Source organism: Pleurodeles waltl, chromosome 8 (genome assembly GCF_031143425.1).
Source record: "Pleurodeles waltl isolate 20211129_DDA chromosome 8, aPleWal1.hap1.20221129, whole genome shotgun sequence".
Taxonomy (NCBI): Eukaryota; Metazoa; Chordata; class Amphibia; order Caudata; family Salamandridae; genus Pleurodeles; species Pleurodeles waltl.
Genome location: NC_090447.1, coordinates 98,978,255 through 98,997,926, shown reverse-complemented (window position 1 = coordinate 98,997,926; position 19,672 = coordinate 98,978,255). Strand labels below are relative to the sequence as shown.

The 19,672-nt window shown below is 47.7% G+C and overlaps 1 protein-coding gene across 1 annotated transcript in view; it reads right to left on the bottom strand.

Annotated features, from left to right (window-relative positions):
* The window catches only part of C2CD3 (C2 domain containing 3 centriole elongation regulator), a 348,142-nt gene that overhangs the window by 273,806 nt on the left and 54,664 nt on the right, over positions 1–19,672 (bottom strand). Inside the window, exons 11-12 of the mRNA XM_069203824.1 lie at positions 7,100–7,212; positions 3,178–3,296 (exon numbers count right to left, since the gene is read on the bottom strand). Coding sequence (XP_069059925.1) covers positions 3,178–3,296; positions 7,100–7,212 — 232 coding nt within the window. The remainder of the gene's footprint in view (positions 1–3,177; positions 3,297–7,099; positions 7,213–19,672) is intronic.

Genomic DNA, 19,672 nt, shown 5'->3' with positions numbered 1-19,672 from the left:
GAATGAAAAAGGAAGTGTAGTAGTTACAGGAGCAAGGTGACAATAGGAGTGGGAATAGATCAATTCAGGTGCAGTATGTCCCCAGCACTCCTGTACGTTAAATTATGCATAACAGGGCCACATGTGCAAAGAGACAGATTGCGAATAGTGGTTGCAAATTGCACAACAACTGCTTGCAACCGACTCTGATTTTATGGTATGATCTATGTACTAACAGGTGACGTTGACAACTATCCCATTGTAGAAAGACCTTTCTAACGAATATTAATTAGATAGGTAGCAATTTGAAACCCTCTGTGATTGACTACAAACATAGCTATGGTGGCCTGTAAGAACAGCAGGCCATGTCAGCATTCCCAGATCTTTTTTGTAAGCAGCCTGCACTCCTTAAATAATCTAGGGCTGCTCAAAAAAAAATGTTCCCGTTTGGGAAGACACTGGTGAGAGAGTAGTGGCCCTTTAGACCACTGCTTTCTGACCTCCATAGTCACCTGGCATGAATCCCATGGAGAAACAGTCAAAAAGGTTCGTCCTCCCACTGGAAAATCTGTTACCACCTACGTTGAGGAGTTAGTATTATTTTAAGGTTTGCGACCGCACTACAAGTCAGCAAATTATTCGGATTCGGATGGAGCAGTTCCTATTTACATGCCAAGTGCATCTGAACTGAAGCAGTTCAAATTAATTATTTTCAAAAAGATGCAGAAGGCCTCAGTGTTTCAACCTCATTTCTAAGTGGGTGGATCAAGTTGGACATTTCACTGGCTTGTGACAAGGCAAAACCACATTGGCCTGAGAGGAGTCAGGAGTGCTGTGTGGTGGATTTATCAGTCTCGTCAACCAATGAGGAACGATGAGCACTCATGCAAACACTTGGAGATCCCCTACCATATTTGTTAACCATTAGAGGTTAGAAGTGGGGATGCAGGGCTTCGCACTAGAGTTTTTGGATCTGGTTTGCCCTAGCTATGGCTCTGATCATTGTTACAAAGCTTAAGTCTATCTTGAGTACATTCTCCAATTATGTAAGTTCTGAGAGAAGAAAGTTGATGAGAAGATAATTATCATTGAGCCCGTTACCCAGTTTAAATATTCCACATTTATTACAGTATTTATGACGTACATGGCTTAATTGAAGAGGAGCTTTGTTGCTCAAATCAGGTGGGGTGGTGTTAGAAGTGGCCCATGTGAAGGGGCCTATAGAAAAATATAAGGTATAGATTAGAAGGCCTACATTCAGTTAGGCATCAGGGTGACAGGCATGAGAGGTGTCTTCAGCTCAGACTACACAAACACTAAGATGACAAAGACTATCACAAACAATTTAACAAGCATTTGCAAAGCAATAGGTCTCACATTTGCAAGAGTTAGAGCTATTGGTGTTGTACATTTATAACTGGACTTGCCAAATAAATTGGTCAACCCTGCCTCATCATTTGGTCTTTTCCTGCCACATGATTCCAGTGGCGCTGCATATAACTAAAGCACTTCCATTTACCCTTGTCCTCTATCTGCAGAAAAAATAAAAATGTTGCCATTTAGCATCCTAATTTAAATATGCCATGCTTATTCCATAGAATACTACTTTCACCACTCCACCATCAGAGTTGCTGGCTGACTAACACAATTCCAAAAAAAAAAAAAAAACACACAAGACAGCCACAGAGGAGTAACAAGATATTGAGAGTTAGAGCTATTGGCGTTGTAAATGCATAATTGGACTTTTTTTGTCACATAACGTGGTCAACCTTGCCTCATAGTTTGGTCCTTTCCTGCCACATAATTCACTGAGCAAGCAGCTCTACAAGACCACCAGTGACAAAAGGGAACTTTTTATGAGAAACAGTGAAAAAAGAATTGTCAAGGATAGGGTATCACAGCACTATACAATGATGAAGAAAATGGAAGTGCTTAACTGTAGTTAAACAAGCTTTGCGCTGCTATTTTGTAAGCTGTGGCCAAACGGGATGCACTGTCCTCTCTGTAACTGTGATGTGAGGTTACTAAGAAACAATGGAAGTAACTGGTAGTCATGCAAATTGCTCCAATACTTCTGAGTGTGATTGCGCTGTGTAACACTTTCAAATCGCCATGGAGTGAAGAGGATAAACTGAAGTACCAGGTAGTTATGCAAGTCGCTCCAATACTGGCGAGCATGATCGCGCTGTGTAACACTTTAAAATCGCCATGGAGCGCGAGGATGAACAATGGAAGTAACTGGTAGTTATGCAAATCGCTGCAATACTGCCGAGCCTGATCGTGCTGTGTAAGACTTAAATGACTATGGAGCGTCAGGATAAACAATTAAAGTAACTGGCAGTCAGGAAAAACGCTTCAATACTTCTGAGTGCTATCGCGCTGTGTAAGACTTTCAAATCGCCAAGGAGCGCGGAGGATAAACAGAAGTACCTGCTAGTTATGAAAATCGCTTCAATACTGCTGAGTGTGATCATGCTGAGTAACACTTTAAAATCGCTATGGAGCACCAGGATAAACAATGAAAGTAACTGGTAGTCATGCAAAACGCTTCAATACTGCTGAGCGCAACCGCGCTGTGTAAGACATTTAAATGGCCATGGAGCGTGAAGGATAAACAATGGAAGTAACTGGAAGTTATGTCAATCGCTCCAATGCTGCTGAGCGCAATCACGCTGCTTAAGACTTTTAAATGACCATGGAGCGTGCAAGGTTACACTGTGTACGACATTTTAAAAAAGTAGTCCAGAAACAATGTGTAAAACATGGACGCTGCATTTGTTAACAGTAGTCGGCCAGTGCTCTCAAGGAGGCCTAAACACTGAAAAAGGTATGAAATATGCATGCCTTTCAAAATAAAATAAAAGCAATTTTAAAAGGCAAGCCCACAAATGAATTAAAGTGATGGGCGTGGTTAAACCCCACAGAATAGATAACAACAGGTCGAAAAGCAAAAGCAGCGTTGCGCACTGCTAATGCTCGACCTTAAAATGTAAACAGCACATTTTAAATGAACAGTGTGGCACACACCAGAGTGATGAGTGGGATGTGTAATGTTCTTCATCTCCAAATTAACATGATAATTACTGAAGAGGTATTTCATGTTAGATGTTCACCAATATATGTAAATCATTCTCAGTAAGCCCCCTTACCCTTTATAAAACAGCTGCACTCAGGCTGATGAACAAAGTTGCTACTAACCTTCTTCTGCATACTCTTTCTCAAAAACACTTTAAAAGGAAGACTAGCAGTCCACCAATGCTCGATCATCATACCACTGAAATGGACAGGAAACACGAACCTCTGTCGAAACGCCACCACTGTAGAGAAAATCAAGAGCTTTAATGATAGTAAGCTGAAATAAGAGTTTTGTTCCTCAGGGCTGGTTTGTAGCTTGATACAAAAGCAACAAGTTTACTTTCATGAACATCACTATTTAAAAATAAATGTTTCTCATGCTGAGGGGTGGTGTGCTCTTTTGGGGGAGCCTCTTCCAACCTGATTGACTGATATCAAAAACTGCTACATTGTTTTGTCTAGTGGCCATGTTTATTTGCAGCCATAATTAATTGGAAATACTGTGTTAACACCTAAAGGTGCCCTTCAAATGCTACACACTTCCTGGTAGTTAAAGCTTCTAAAAATGTCGACGGCAACAAGGAAACCATTGGTTATATCTTCATTTCAGCAGCGTGGGTTTGAAATATGGAAAAAACTGTCTACCAACAGTGTCATTACCAGCTCAGCCCTTTCCAGCAACTTTACAAACAATGCTCATAATCAGAACCAAAGCCTTCAATAGTCCACCATTACATTAGTCATAAAGAGTCTCCAAGATGCAAACTTGGATACATTTTTGAAGCAGGCAAAAGATGGAAGAAAATTCCAGCCTGTGAAATCTGCTTTGAAATCATTTAAAAATGAACTTGCCTTGTTTTCCATCACAGAGTGCAACCAAATGAGACAAAAGCTCTACTACTTCACACGTTCTTTGTGCAAGTGGAGCAAAACTGCTGCAAACCGCTTTGTCACATTGCTTAGAAACTTTATCAACTCCAGTGCACTCCCAGTAACTAAGACAGCTATTAAATACCTTTATACCTCTGGCAAACGTCCACACAGAAACAAAAAAAAGTGAAGGGTGGAAAGCTTGAAATTATCTCAGCCACTGGTAATTATTCCACTTCACAGTTTTTTGCCCACTAGGTCGTTCTTGAGAGAGTCCGATGATATATAAAATCAGTCTCTGCCTTGCTCCAAAAGGGACACCCTCGCTCAAACGTTAGTCTAGATGCCCACCGCAGGGAAGCACAAACAATCTTACACTGGTTTTAGCCTTTTGGGCCTGGTCATCAAAGTACAGCTTGAGTCAAACGGTGCACTGAGCACAAGGCTCCCTTCTGTATATACCTGTCACACTCAGAGCACCTCTCTTAGAAAAACAAGTGGAATAAATACACACACCTAGTAACCACAATATTTTCACTAAGCGCAACCTACAAGTAAAATTAGCGCTATGCTTTTATCAATAGTCTGCTTCATGAGAACCTGCTCTGGCACCAGATGACCAGCCACACCTCCTTAGAGACTTAACTCCCACCACCAGCTGACCAAAGATTGAAAAGTTCTGTTTAATGCAGAGTTTCTCATACAAATTAACTCCTTCGTTAAATTGGGGTTGTATTTTAATCTATTATTTTTATTTATTTACAAGATTTCCAAGAATATTAAAGGTGCATGCGGGACCTTAGAATGCTGGTGCCCATCTTTCCTGCAGCAGGACAAGTGTCAGCCTACATTCAAGAGGTCCTCTTTGTATTCTTTAACAGGACCCCATTCAGGACTCTGCTACAAGGGCAAAGCAGGCTAATAGGCGTGATCCAAAATCCCAGGCCAGACCCTTCAAGAAGTACACCTACCAGATCACTGAAATTCTGATTACAACTTTCAAGACTCTTTCTTTCAAATACAATTTTATATTTTTCATAGAACTGTATTTTTTGATTACCCATCAAAGCAAACAGAAAGGTTCAACAACAAAGTCATGAAGATCAATGTTTCATACAATGTAATATATTATCTTATTTTGCACAATATTAGTAGATGTGTTTAATTCCTTTTTTTCAGCAAAAGCTAAACCATAATACATAATCACATGCATAAAAAAGTATATGTGTAATTAAGCATAAACGTCAATAAAGACTAAGGGTCTAATTACGACTTCGGTGGATGGAAAAGTCCATCCACCGAAGTCCAGCGGTCAGGTTACCATCATTGTGGTCCCCTTCCTGCGGGCCATTTTACAAGTTTCCAGCTGGCCCAGCGGGAAAAAGCCCACAACATTGACGCCTGCTCATAATAGAGCTGGCAGCAATGCTGCGGTGCATAGGGTGCACCAGCACCCGTCACGCTTTTCACTCTCTGCTATGCAGAGAGTGTAAAGTGCAACAGGGCTGGCCAAGGGGGCATGGGCAGTGCCGGTACCCCCATGGGCCCCCCTGCATCCTGTGTCTGCAAGCTACTGCCATGTAATCACCGGCAAAGAAGGGACTCGTAATCTTCAGGAGAAGTGGCAGTGCTTGCGGTTTCGCCACGGTCGTATTGTGACTGTTGGACCACCACATTGTCGGCGATCCGACCGGCACCGCAGCACTGGAGGTCTTCAGACGGCAAGGGCCTTAATGAGGCACTAAATGTGTGTCTACCCAGACAACTGATTCCACAGTACACAAATTTGGCAAGATTCAGTACATTCAAAATCCATTCTTCAACCAATGGACCCAAATAGGATTTCCACACTCTTAGGATCTTTTTTTGCCAATATAAAAGCTTTTGAAAGCAGTTTTTTTTAAAGAATAATTATGACCAAATGATTCTTTTGTATTGTGAAGAAGTGCTACAAGGGAGTTCTATCCAATTGTATATCTAGAACCAACTCAATCCAATATCCCTCTGTTTTTCAGGAAGCCCACCCCAAACATGAATCCTAGACATAAATTATAAGTACCCCAGAGGAGTATGAATGCTATTACAATTCATGCCCTCAAATGAAGCCTTTAGTACTTCCTGCACTAAAATATGCGCATTTGGCCTTAGATGAGCCTTTTCACCTCTAAAATTTGAGCAGGTTTGATATGCCGTAGTTGATTGGGAAAAAAATCCAAATATTCACTCTTTATCGCACTCAGTGATCACTGAGTAAAACGAGCACAGTACCCCGTGTAGTTAAAGTCCCTGCACAAACACCGTGTAGGGACAGTAATTTAATGAAGACCTCCTAATCAAGACCTTACGCTGCCAAAGCTGCCATACGGACTATGGACTTGTAGAACCTATACAAAAAATTCTGTTGGAATAGCTGCAGATTATAAACTTGTTTCGGTCCCTGTGGCAGATGGGAAAAGCAGGCTTATGGTTGCAGTCACAAATTTCAGACGGCCAACCTTTTCAAACTATGATAGCACTCAAGTTCCCGTTTTATGTTTTGACATGACACAGATGCCAGACAGTGCATATTAAACATGGAACCATAGATTAGAAGAAAAAAATGTCTGTGCCCCTAACAACAAGCATCCGCACCCATTTCCAAAATAACTCACAATCCATCTTTTATGACTGAGTATAATGCAACACCCAAGGTAAAGAAGCTTGTCAGTTTAGCCTTTGACAGTGCACTCTACAACTCATTCACTCTCCTAAAGCAGACTTTATGAGAGGCTACTAATCACAAGAATAATTTATCAAATGCAAACTGTATGAAAGTCCAAAGCACCTCTGATGTAAAGCACACTTGCTATTTGCCTCCCGTAAACACTTAGGGGGTTATTACAACTTTGGAGGAGGTGTTAATCTGTCCCAAAAGTGACAGTAAAGTGAGGGATATACCACCAGCCGTATTACGAGTTCCATAGGATATAATGGACTCGTAATACGGCTGGTGATATATCCGTCACTTTACCGTCACTTTTGGGACGGATTAACACCTCCTCCAAAGTTGTAATAACCCCCTAAGTCAGTATTATATTCCTCTTATTGTTCATTACATTGCATACCTTGAACACAGGCTATTACACTTTTGTTCAAATGGTTTAAACTATGATGGTACACTGAAAGCAGACTGTACCTCCGCCAGCAATTTTGCTTGAAGCTATCCGGGTAATTTCAGTTGTCATGGTAGCCTGTCCTAATCCGTTTTTGGACGATGCCACTGGAAAGTGAAACTCAACAAAGAACGTGCTGAAAATATAATGAATTAACAAGTCAGCTTAAGTCACTAATGTATAAAACACATTTCCCACAACTCCTGCATTCAAACGGAAAGGAAAAAAAAAAAAAAAAAAAAAAAAAAACTTACCTTACAAAAACAAGACACAATGTAAGTTGATTTGTTCATATGAACATACGAGAGAGAGATTAACCAGGTTCATGAAGAAATCACTGAAAACTGAAACACTGATACACTGAACATGTTCTGTAAGTGAAGAAGTTGAACTATACAGCTGAGCTATCTGCCTCTCTGACGGGCCTGTGACAGTAGTGCTGGAAACATCAGATGCACAACTTCTTGGCACAACACTTCACTCAAGAAAGGTCGGAGTAGCACTAACTGTTGCAAAGCGACCTGCTCACCCCTTTGCCCCCCACACAGAACTACAAACTGTGCAGCATACAACATGGTTAACAACTGCCTGTAGCCTGGTTGGTGGAGAGGAACAGGGGGGTCCATCTTTTGATTTCATGGATGGTGAGCTGGGACATCTCTGTGCAACTACTCCCTTAACTTTGGAAGAGCAGGGCTGGGTGGCGCTTGGTGCTTGTTTGTCACTGACTCACCTTTATTTTATTGTGCCTCCATTTTCTTCATTTTTGCATATAAGAATACCTTGAAACGTGAGTTTAGGACAAACACTGTACAAAAACCTCACTTATGTTTGGTTTAATTTACAATAATGTTGCTACATGTATAATAAGAATCTAGACCACAGATTGGGTGCACAAGACAACTGATGTGCCTCTTTTTTTTTTTTTTTTTTTTTTTAAATAATCCTTTTTGTTTTTTCTTTTTGCTCATGGTAGGAACAACATTACACACCGAATATCACATGATATGCATTACAATGTAGCAGTTTTCTCATCTAACAGTATCTAGAACATTAAAGCTCACCGACTCATCAAGTGACTACGAAGAGAAAAGATTAAACAAAGGGACTATATGGAAATAATACCAAACTGTGAGCCTGTATTAAGGTGTGACTATACCTGCGTATCGACAGTAAGAGGCAGCAGTACAGAACTGTGCTTTATGTATCCGTGCATGATTGCAGTGCAAGGGGGTCAGTCCTGTCCTTGGACTGGGTAGCATGCCAACTGTATAGGGCGTGAGTCGGGGTGTGAACATTATAGCCCTCATTACAACATTGGCGGCAAAAGCCGTTTATCACTGTGCAGAAGACCGCCAACACACAGCCGCGGCAGCGGAATTCCGCCAGGGTCATTATGACCCACTGCTCGGAATCCGCCAAAATTCAGACACCCACACAAGTCCGCCACACCAAAGGTCAGTGATAAACTGGCGAAAACAAAACCTCCACCGTCACGCCAACAGAAATACGCCCACACTATCACGACACACGAAGCCACACAGCGGTCTTTCAACCACGGTATTCCATTGGCGGTACACACCGCCGCGCTCAAAATACACACACATTTACAAAACACTACCACATTGGACAATTCCAAATACACACACCTGATACACATACACACACTACTCCCACACATCCAATACAATATAAAACACACACCCACATCACCCACAAACCCCTACGACAAAATTACAGAGAGAAGGCCAGACAGAGAGACTACAAACAACTACCAAGCATCCACAGGTACACAATACCATCCCCCACATAACTTCCACGCACCTCACACAACACACCACTAAATATCACCCCACTTATCACTACACACACCACCCCACACATCACCCACACCACCCCATGGCACGGCAAAGACACCCCAGGTTCTCTGAGGAGGAGCTCAGGGTCATGGTGGAGGAAATTGTCCGGGTAGAGCCACAGCTATTCGGATCACAGGTGCAGCACACCTCCATAGCTAGGAAGATGGAGCTATGGCGCAGAATAGTGGACAGGGTCAACGCAGTGGTACAGCACCCAAGAAATAGGGATGACATCAGGAAGAGGTGGAACGACCTACGGGGGGAAGGTGCGTCCCGTGGTCTCCAGACACCACCTTGCGGTACAGAGGACTGGCGGCAGACCCCACCTTCTCCCCCACAACTAACAACATGGGAGGAGCAAGTCTTGGCGATTCTGCATCCTGAGGGCTTCGCAGGAGTAGATGGAGGAATGGACTCTGGTAAGTCAAATCTTAACTATTACATCCCCCACCCTACTTGCATGCTATCACATACCCCCACCCCCATCACTCCAACTCCTCACAAATGTCCCAACGTCACAAACCACACATCCCAACACCAAGCCCTGCATGCAACAACAAAGCATGGACACCCATCATCAAAGCATGGCCACTGCACATACCCATATACCTCCCTAAACCACCATCACACAAGGACCCACACAGGAATGCAAGCACTGGGGTACACTGTCACCCACCCATTGCACACCATGGCACACACAGATGTAATAAACATCCTTTTATACCCCTGCAGGACCCCTACCCAACGTCACAGGACAGGAGGGTCCACACCACCAACAGAAGAGGCCCACAGTGATGACAGCAGCTCTGTCCAACTGGATCTAGATGACCAGCCCGGCCCATCTGGGAACTCTGGACAGTCGGTTCCCCTGACACAGTCACAGACCACCACAGAGCTTCACCCCTCTGGAAACACCAACACAGCACCCACCCTGCGGGCCCATTCCTCTGTCCCCAGGACACGTCAATCAGCAGTGTGTCCACCACTACAGGGAACCCAGGCTAACCCACCACCCCAACAACAACAGGGACCTGGGGGCAGTGGCAGTGGGCACACGGTCCAGGGGACGGAGGCCCAGGAACACAGGGGAACTGGGAGGGCTGCTGTGCGACAGGGGGAAGACAGGCCAAGGGAACCCTCTCTCCACGAGGCCCTCTCCAACATCATGGGAGCCTACCACCAGTCCCAGGAGACGATGGCAACGGTACTGGCCAAGTTTCAGGAGACCCAGCGCCTGCAGGAGGAACAGTATTTGGGCTTCAGGGAGGAACTCAGATCCATCAATTCCACCCTGGGCACCATCGTAGGGGTGCTGAAGGAAGTCCTCAACACCAGGAGGGACACTGTGGCACAACAAGGGGCCCCTGACACTAGCCTGGACGATGAACTGCCCACCACCTCTGCCGGCGCTAGTGGACAGGAGGCACCGCCACAGGACCACCACATCAGCACCCCACCCCCTGCAGAGGGAGAACCACACTGTAAACGGTCCCTGAGATCCAGGACAAAGACAGAGAATGATGCCAAGACCCCTGCCAAGAAATGAGACCACCCTGAATGTCATCCTTCTGTCCCACCTTGTCACTTCCTATGCCCATTTGGGCAAAGCACCTGTGAGACTAATAGACTGGACTCTGCCATGGACATTCCTCCACCATCAACCCTCACCATTTTACAACGCCCTCCAATATTGAGCACTGAAATAAACACCCTTAAAGCACAAAACAATCTGGAGTCTGTCTGTGATTTCGAAATAGTGTATTAGCAATTACAGTGACAAAATGCTCTTTCAATTGTAATGTCAACATACCTATGTCACACAGCTCTAGTCCACGAGGAAACAAAGCAGATGTCACCCAATGAGACACCACATCTGTGAAATCGTAAGGGAAAGTGACAACTCAGTGACCATACACTGGGTGAAAACGACAGACAGTAGAGGTAGTAGTGTTAAAGTACATGTAGTAGGCAGGTTTGTATTCTTCACTGTGTCTCACTGGAAGTATTGCAGGATCACAGAGTTCCTGTTGTCGATGTCCTCTTCTTCTGCTTCCTCGTCTTCACTGTCCAGGGGAGGGGAGCTCCACGGCGGGGACAGGAGCTGACACCAGTGATACGGACTCATCCTCTGATGGGAGCTCCCTTGTGGTGGCGGCCACATCTGTGCACCCAGCATCTACAGGTACAGCCGCCACCCCCCCTACCAGCACCGCCCTCCCAGCAGCCCCTCAGCCTTTGCCCCGTGCCCGCTCACCAAGGAGGGTGGCATCACCTTCGCCCCAGGTACCTCAGCCCCTGCCCCAGTCACCCTTGCTGCCCTCAGTGAGGAGGCCATTGACCTCCTCAGGTCCCTCACTGTTAGGCAGTCGACCATTTTGAATGCCATGCAGGGTGTAGAAAGGCAGTTGCAACAAACAAATGCATTCCTGGAGGGCATTCATTCTGGTCAGGCGGCCCTTCAGCAAGCTTTTCAGAATCTGGCCTCAGCACTGATGGCAGCCATTGTCCCTGTCTCTAGCCTCCCCCCTCCAACTTCCTCCACCCAGACCCAATCCCCTCTACCTCAGCCTATCCCAAGCACACCTTCAGACCAGCATGCACACACGTCAACACACAAGGGAAGCTCAGGCAAACAAAAGCACCACACATCCCACAGGCACTTACGCAAGCATCACACACATGCACACACACCAGCATCCACTGCCTCCACTGTGTCCCCCTCCTCCTCGTCTCCCTCCTCCCTCCCAGTCTCGTCTACACTCACACCTGCATGCACTACACCTACAGCCACTACTTCCATCACCAGCACACACACCACCACACCCCGCTCACGTGCACTCACCACCCCCACTACCATTCACACATCCCCTGTGTCCTCTCCCAGTGTGTCTGTGACGCCACCTCCCATGATACACAAACGCAACCACACACCCACCCAACAGCCATCCACCTCACGACAGCCTACAGCGCATGCACCTTCACCCAAAGTCACCAAACAAACACCTCCTACAACCACAACCTCTTCCTCCACTCCCAACCCCCCTCCAGCTACCCGTCCCAGTGTTCCCAAGAAACCTTTCCTGTCCACCCTGGACCTCTTTCCCTCACCTCCCCCACCCCATCAGTCTCCTAGGGCCCGACTCTCCAGGTCCCAACCTAGCACCTCAGCCACAACATCTCCGGGACCAGTGGTGCCTGTAGTCACCAGAATCTGGAGTGCACCGGGCAGCAGGGCAGCCAGTGTGGCACGGAGCCACAGCACGGACAGTCCCCCACCTGTCCAACATCAACAGTTGGCCAGTGCCCGGCGGGAGAGGGGGAAGACTCCAGCCACCAAAGCCGCTCCCAGAGGTGAGAGTGTGGAGTCAGCTGCGACACCTTCCAAGGTGGGGAAGGGGCACAAGAAACTCAGCAAGTCTGGGAAGTGCAGCACAGCGGAGAAGACCGTTATCATCCCCGCTGCCCAGGAGGCCACCGCCATCATCCCCGCTGCCCAGGAGGCCACCGCCAGCACCAGCCCTGCTGCCCAGGAGGCCACCGCCATCAACCCGCTGCCCAGGAGGCCACCGCCAGCACCAGCCCTGCCCAGGAGGCCACTGCCAGCACCAGCCCTGCTGCCCAGGAGGCCACCGCCATCAACCCCGCTGCCCAGGAGGCCACCGCCAGCACCAGCCCTGCTGCCCAGGAGGCCACCGCCAGCACCAGCCCAGCTGCCCAGGAGGCCACCGCCAGCACCTGCCCAGGACAGGACCACCAGCCCAGCTGCCCAGGACAGGACCGCCAGCACCATCCCCGCTGGGCCATAAAGGACCGCCAGCACCAGCCCCGCTGGGCCAGACAGAACCGCCAGCAGCTGAGTCACTGCCAAGGACCCCGCTGCCACAAGCACCGCTGAACAGGACACTGCCGCCACAAGCACCGCTGCCAAGGACACTGCCGCAACAAGCACCGCTGGCCCATGAGCACCAAGGGCACTGACGCTACTGAGTCTGTCACGAGCAGGATGAAGCACTCTGGGCACAAGGCCACCTCCAGAACCAGTGGAGTAAGGCATCCACTACCTCAGTCCTTGGCAGGATGAAGCACTCTGGGCACAAGGCCTCCTCCAGAACCAGTGTCCAGAACCAGTGGAGTAAGGCATCCACTACCTCAGTCCTTGGCAGGATGAAGCACTCTGGGCACAAGGCCCCCTCCAGAACCAGTGGAGTAAGGCATCCACTACCTCAGTCCTTGGCAGGATGAAGCACTCTGGGCACAAGGCCCCCTCCAGAACCAGTGGAGTAAGGCATCCACTACCTCAGTCCTTGGCAGGATGAAGCACTCTGGGCACAAGGCCCCCTCCAGAACCAGTGGAGAGATACATCCACTACCTCTGGTCCTTGGCAGGATGAAGCACTCTGGGCACAAGGCCCCCTCCAGAACCAGTGGAGACTGTTATCCACTTGACAATGTGGCTTTGCACTCCCCAGGATTGAACAGTGGGCAACCCACCCACTGTAGAGACTTGAGTCTGTGGCTTTGCACCCCCCAGGATGGAACAGTGGGCAACCCACCCACTGTAGAGACTTGAGAGACTGTGGCTTTGCACTCCCCAGGATTGAACAGTGGGCATGTGGCCCCCTCGTGGATTTGGCATTGTGCACTCAACTGGCTGAGGTGCCCCCCTTTCCCTTCCCCATGAGGTGCCTGTTTTATTGCTATCTGATGCCCCTTCAGTGTTCTCTCCATAATGTTCGGGGATTGAGTGTGGGCCTCGCCCATGCCGTGTGGGCCCTGTGTTCCACAGACTTCAATGGAGCACTACCTGGACTACTATTTTTGGTGTATATATTTGTTTATAGTGTATATATATTTTTGCGTACTGGATTTTAATATATTACAATGGTTACACTCATTTCCTTTTGTCTTTGCATTCTTCCGGGGGGGCTTGGGGGGTGTAACTGTAATGTATCATGGTGAATTAGTGTGTGTGTTGTAGTGGGTGAGGGTGGGGGTGTTGCGTGTGTGTGTGTCCCTGTTTTTTCCTCCCCCCCCCTCCCTTGTGTCGTAGGTGCAGTACTCACTGTGGTCTTCGCCACCGGCGTTCGTGCTTCTGGTAGAGGAGCAAGAAGATAAAGGCTGGCAGGATCTGGAGCTCGTGTTCCATGGCGTCCCGATTCGGCGTTGTCATGCCGCGGCGGCCGCTGCAAGAGGCGCGGCCGCAGGCTCAGGTCGCTGCGGCGCGGCATTCCACACATACCGCGGCTGGCGCGCGGGCCGCGGGGGACACCGAGGCTGGCGCGCAGGCCGCGGGGGACGCCGCGGCTTGGGCGCAGGCCGCGGATGTTACAAGGAGCCTGATTAGGGGTCGCGGCACTCGCCGCGCCCCTTTCTTTAAGTTCTGCCATAAAGGCAGACGCGGCAGGGCTTGAGACCCCGAGTGGGTTTCAGGCCTGACCGCGTGTAGCGCATTATGCGCGTTTACATCTAATCTCTGCATTCTGCTTTACACATCTGCTCACCACTTACCATGTCTCCAGTCAAAAGCTGAACCCTTGCACATGGTGGTATTTTTGTACCTGCCTTTTCCTTTCCCAGAATGCTGAGCACTTCCTCTCTTCCCAGCATGCATTGTTTTTTCTTTTTTAGGTGCATGTTCCTGATTCACTATTGCATTCTTTTCCCCAATCCAAGATGGTGGTATTTCTACTTCCTGTTTCCTACTTCCTGCCTAGGGGTATATAAGGGGAATTCAGCTGCTGGTTCATTGCGTTGCAACACTCCTTGGTGGTAGTCACGCTCTGATTGATTTCTTCCTGCGAATCCAGTGTTTCCTGACCTGTCTTGTTCTCCAGTCTTCCTGATCTTCAGCCCTAACGCCTTGGTGTCCTCCTTTCGTTTCAGGGAGTTCCTGTGGAGGTTTTTTACCCTACTGGGGTTTTTCCTCTGGGACTCCTTCTGGAGGGCACGGACTGTAGTGGTTTGCTCTTACCAAACAGACCCGTGGCTACCGGAAGGGGTCGCCCCTACCTCGCCCTGAGCAGAACCTGCCGGAACCGGGGCCGGTCCCCTACGCTTCTCAACTTCGACGGTAAGCCCATTGAAAACCGTGACAGATTGCAACGCCCAAAACTCCAGTTGCAGTCCGGTATCATGGATAATCCAGTGGCAAACACGGAACCTACGAGCCAGACCCTGCTTATGACGATACAACAACAGGCTCAAGAACTCCAACAGTTACGTACTGAAAATACCGTCTATCGACAAGCCTTTGCATCCAGGACCACAGATGTCCCCTCAGTAGCTGCCACTACACCTCGTTTTTCCGGGGATCCTAACAAATTAAAAGAATTCCTGGATGCCTTGACGGTTTACTTTGCCTTTCGCCCCGCGCAATTTGTACAAGACAAGACCAAGGTGGGGTATTTGATTAGTGCATTATCGGGGCCAGCCTTGTCTTGGGCCACTCCTCTAGTAACCAGAAACGATCCCTGCCTATCTAATTATTCCACCTTTATCACTACTTTTAAACAGATGTTTGAACGCCCTGGACTCGAGGCGTCAGCAGAAGAAGCTCTTTGCGAAGTCCAACAAGGGAATCAAGATGTATTACAATACATCACCCGCTTCAGACAATTAGCAGCAGAAACAACCTGGGTGGAACGTACCTTGGTGACACTGTTCTGTAGAGGTCTCAGAGAGGACATTAAAGATGAACTGGTGCACTCTGCTAGAATAGAGAACCTTAAAGGATGAATGGACCAGGCTCTGATGATAGAATATCGGTTGAATGAACGAAGAATGGAGAAAAAGAAGAGTCGTTTGCCATCTCACCCAGTACCGTCTCGTTCCTTCCCTCATCGTACCGAGGAAGTCCGTTCTGAACCTAAGGGGAGTACCGAGGAAGAACCAATGCAGATTGACACGGCTCGAGGACCTCTATCAGCCAGTGAAAGAGAACATCGACGAAGGAAGGGGCTTAGTCTATATTGTGGTGCAGCTGGTCACCTAATTCGCACTTGCCCCATTCGTCCAACCAAGCCCTTGGGAAACGCCAACTCCCGTCCTCAGTAAGAAGGGTGAGGACGGGATATCGTGACATACCTTCTATTTGTTCTTCCAGGGAGGAAGGTACTGCTCTTTTTCTCTTACCAGTTATCCTTCATCTAACTGATGGCCGGGAAGAAAGAACCTTGGCCTTATTGGACTGCGGAGCCAGTGGCATCTATTTAGATGAAGCCTGGGCTAAAGAACGACAGATAGCACAAATACCTAAGGAAGTACCAGAACAGGTACACACCGTGGATGGATCACTTTTGGCCTCTGGACCTGTACAATATACCACCCCTACCTTCTGTCTACAGTTTGGAAAACACCAAGAAAATCTTTCGTTTGATTTAATTTCATCACCACACCACGTCATGATCCTGGGAATTCCATGGCTCACACGGCACAATCCTTACATCAACTGGGAAACAAAGACCATTTCCTTGTCCTCGCACTTTTGCCAACACCACTGCTATCACGCCGGGGATTATTGGTCCCCAAAAAGTCTCTCAGCAGCACCTCCTAAGGTGGGATGCTCCATTAATGTCCTACAGGGAGTTCCCAGGCATTATCAGGAATATGCCGATGTATTCCAGAAGCCAGAAAAACCTGAACTGCCACCCCCACAGAGAATACGACTGTGCCATTCCTTTAGAACCAGATACAGTGGTTCCTTTTGGGCGGATGTACTCTCTCACAGAACCGGAGAAACAGATTCTGAAGGAGTACTTTGATGAGAACCTACAAAGCGGGTTGATTACTCCCTCATCTTCACCCGCCGGGGCTCCCTTTTCTTTGTACCAAAGAAAACTAAAGACTTGCGTCCTTGTATCGATTTCAGAGGGTTAAATAAGATCACTATTAAAGATCGGTATCCGTTACCCCTCATAAAAGACATCTTAGAAGCCGTCAGAGGAGCAAAGAAATTCACCAAGCTGGATCTCCGAGGAGCCTACCATCTTCTAAGAATAAGAGAAGGTGATGAGTGGAAGACCGCCTTTAGAACACCTTTTGGTCACTACGAATATAGAGTAATGCCATTCGGGCTCACTAATGCCCCTTCCATTTTTCAAAGGTTCATGGATTCTATCTTTTCTGATCTTTTGCAACAAACAGTGGTAGTGTATCTTGACGATATTCTAATCTATTCTGTTCATCCAGAGGAACATTCCAAGCATGTTCGCCAAGTCTTAGAGGGACTCCGACAACACCATTTATTCTGCAAACCTGAAAAATGCTAATTTGATCAGACGGAAGTAAAATACTTGGGATATTGCATAAACCAAACCGGAGTCGCCATGGATTCAGACAAGGTGCAGGCTATACTGAATTGGCCATCTCCTTCTTCCATCAAGGAGACTCAGTGTTTTTTGGGTCTAGCCAACTTCTATCGACAGTTCATAGCAGACTTTGCCCAAAGAACCAGCTATATTACTCAAACCCTTAAAAAAGAACATCTAAAGAAGGGTTTTTGTTGGACACAAGACGCAGAGTTAGCCTTTCAGGAATTAAAGAAAGCCTTTATTCAAGCCCCTATCCTACGACACCCAGACACCAGCAAACAATTCATTGTTGTCGCAGACGCCTCAGAAAGGGCCATTGGAGCTGCCTTATTGCAAAGACAAGACGATGATGATTTAGAACACCCTGTATTTTACCTATCACACATTCTATCTGATTCCGAGCGGAACTATTCCGTGTTAGAACGTGAATTACTCGCCTTAAAAACCGCGTGCACAGAATGGAGACACTTTTTGATGGGATCAAAGGAACCTTTTGAAGCCCGGACAGATCACAGAAATCTACAGTGCTTAAGAAACTTTCAGTGTCAAAATAGCCGGCAGGCTCGATGGGCTTTCTTTTTCACCCAATATGACTTCTATATCACTTACATCCCTGGTTCCCAGAACATCCTGGCGGATGCCTTGTCCCGACGTTATCCTGAGTGCAGCGATTCTACTGTTCAGAACTTATTTGACAACGACAAGATCATTGGGGTAGCACAGACTTTTTTAGACCAAGTCAAGTCCGAATATGCCCATCTAGACGAAACAGAGCTGAATAAGTTGCGTCCGCAACTGCATACAGATCATGGCTATTATTATCATGACAAGGCCCTGTTTTTACCCACTAAAGTAGTACAAACTGAAGCTTTACATATGTGCCATGATTCCCCTATCGCAGGTCATTGAGGAATGAAAGCTACCCAAGAACTTTTGCTGCGCTCCTTCTGGTGGCCAACTCTCAAGGCTGATACTGAGACATATGTATCATCTTGTCCTATATGTGCTCAAGCCAAGACACCCCGTACCAGACCAGTAGGATTACTCCGTCCATTACCAGTTCCCCCAGGCCCATGGCACACTATCTCCACAGATTTTATGTGCGCATTACCTTCCTCAATGGGAAACCACGTAATAATGGTAACTGTGGACTCCTTCACCAAGATGGCTCACTTCACGGCCTTAAGAAAGTTACCAACGGCAAAGGAATTGGGTCAAATCTTTACTCAAGAAATCTTTCGGCTTCATGGGTTACCTCAGGTCATTATATCGGATAGGGGTCCTCAATATATCTCCCGATTCTGGAATCAATTTTGTAAGACCTTGGGAATCAAGGTGGCCTTATCATCCGGGTTCCACCCTCAAACCAACGGACAGACGGAACGACTCAATCAAGGTCTCGAACAGTATTTACGTAGCTTCTGCAATGCTACACAGAGTAATTGGGCTACCTATTTACCGCTTGCAGAATTCTCCTATAACAACTCCCTACACAGTGCCTCGAAGGTCTCTCCTTTCTATGGCTCCTACGGTTTCCATCCCAAGGCCTTTCCAACTCCCCTGAGAGACAATTCCGATCTTCCTGCCATCTCCTCCTATGTTCGACAGCTACGGGGTATACAACGAGTTATCCATTCCAACCTCGTGGCCACTAAGTCCTGCATGAAACAGATAGCAGATAGGAGACGCTGTGCGGCTCCTCCATATCGGGTTCATGATAAGGTCTGGCTCTCCTCTAGATTCTTACCTCTCCGACTCACTCAGAACAAATTCAAACCTCGCTTTTATGGTCCCTTCCTAATTCTCAAAAAGATCAACCCAGTGTCTGTGCGTCTTCGCCTGCCCCGGACGTGGAAGATCCAACCCTGTATTTCACGTCTCTCAACTGAAACCTTACCGTCCTGATCCTTTTCATAGGCACTTACCCTGTCCACCTCCTCTGTTGGTTAATAATGTGCCTGAGTACGAGGTCCAGGAAATCTGTGACTCTCGGTTTTTCCATGGGAGCCTCCAATATCTTATTCATTGGAAAGGATACCCTAGGAGTGAGTGTTCTTGGGAGGATGCCTCTTCAGTTCATGCCCCTCTTTTGGTCCGTCGCTTTTTTCGACTCTTCCCTCACAAACCTGGGGCCTCGGGGGGGGGGCATACTGTCATGCCGCGGCGGCCGCGGCCTCAGGTCGCCGCAGCGCGGCATTCCACACATACCGCGGCTGGCGCGTGGGCCGCAGGGGACACCGAGGCTGGCGCGCAGGCCGCGGGGGACGCCGCGGCTTGGGCGCAGGCCGCGGATGTTACAAGGAGCCTGATTAGGGGTCGCGGCACTCGCCGCGCCCCTTTCTTTAAGTTCTGCCATAAAGGCAGACGCAGCAGGGCTTGAGACCCCGAGTGGGTTTCAGGCCTGACCGCGTGTAGCGCATTATGCGCG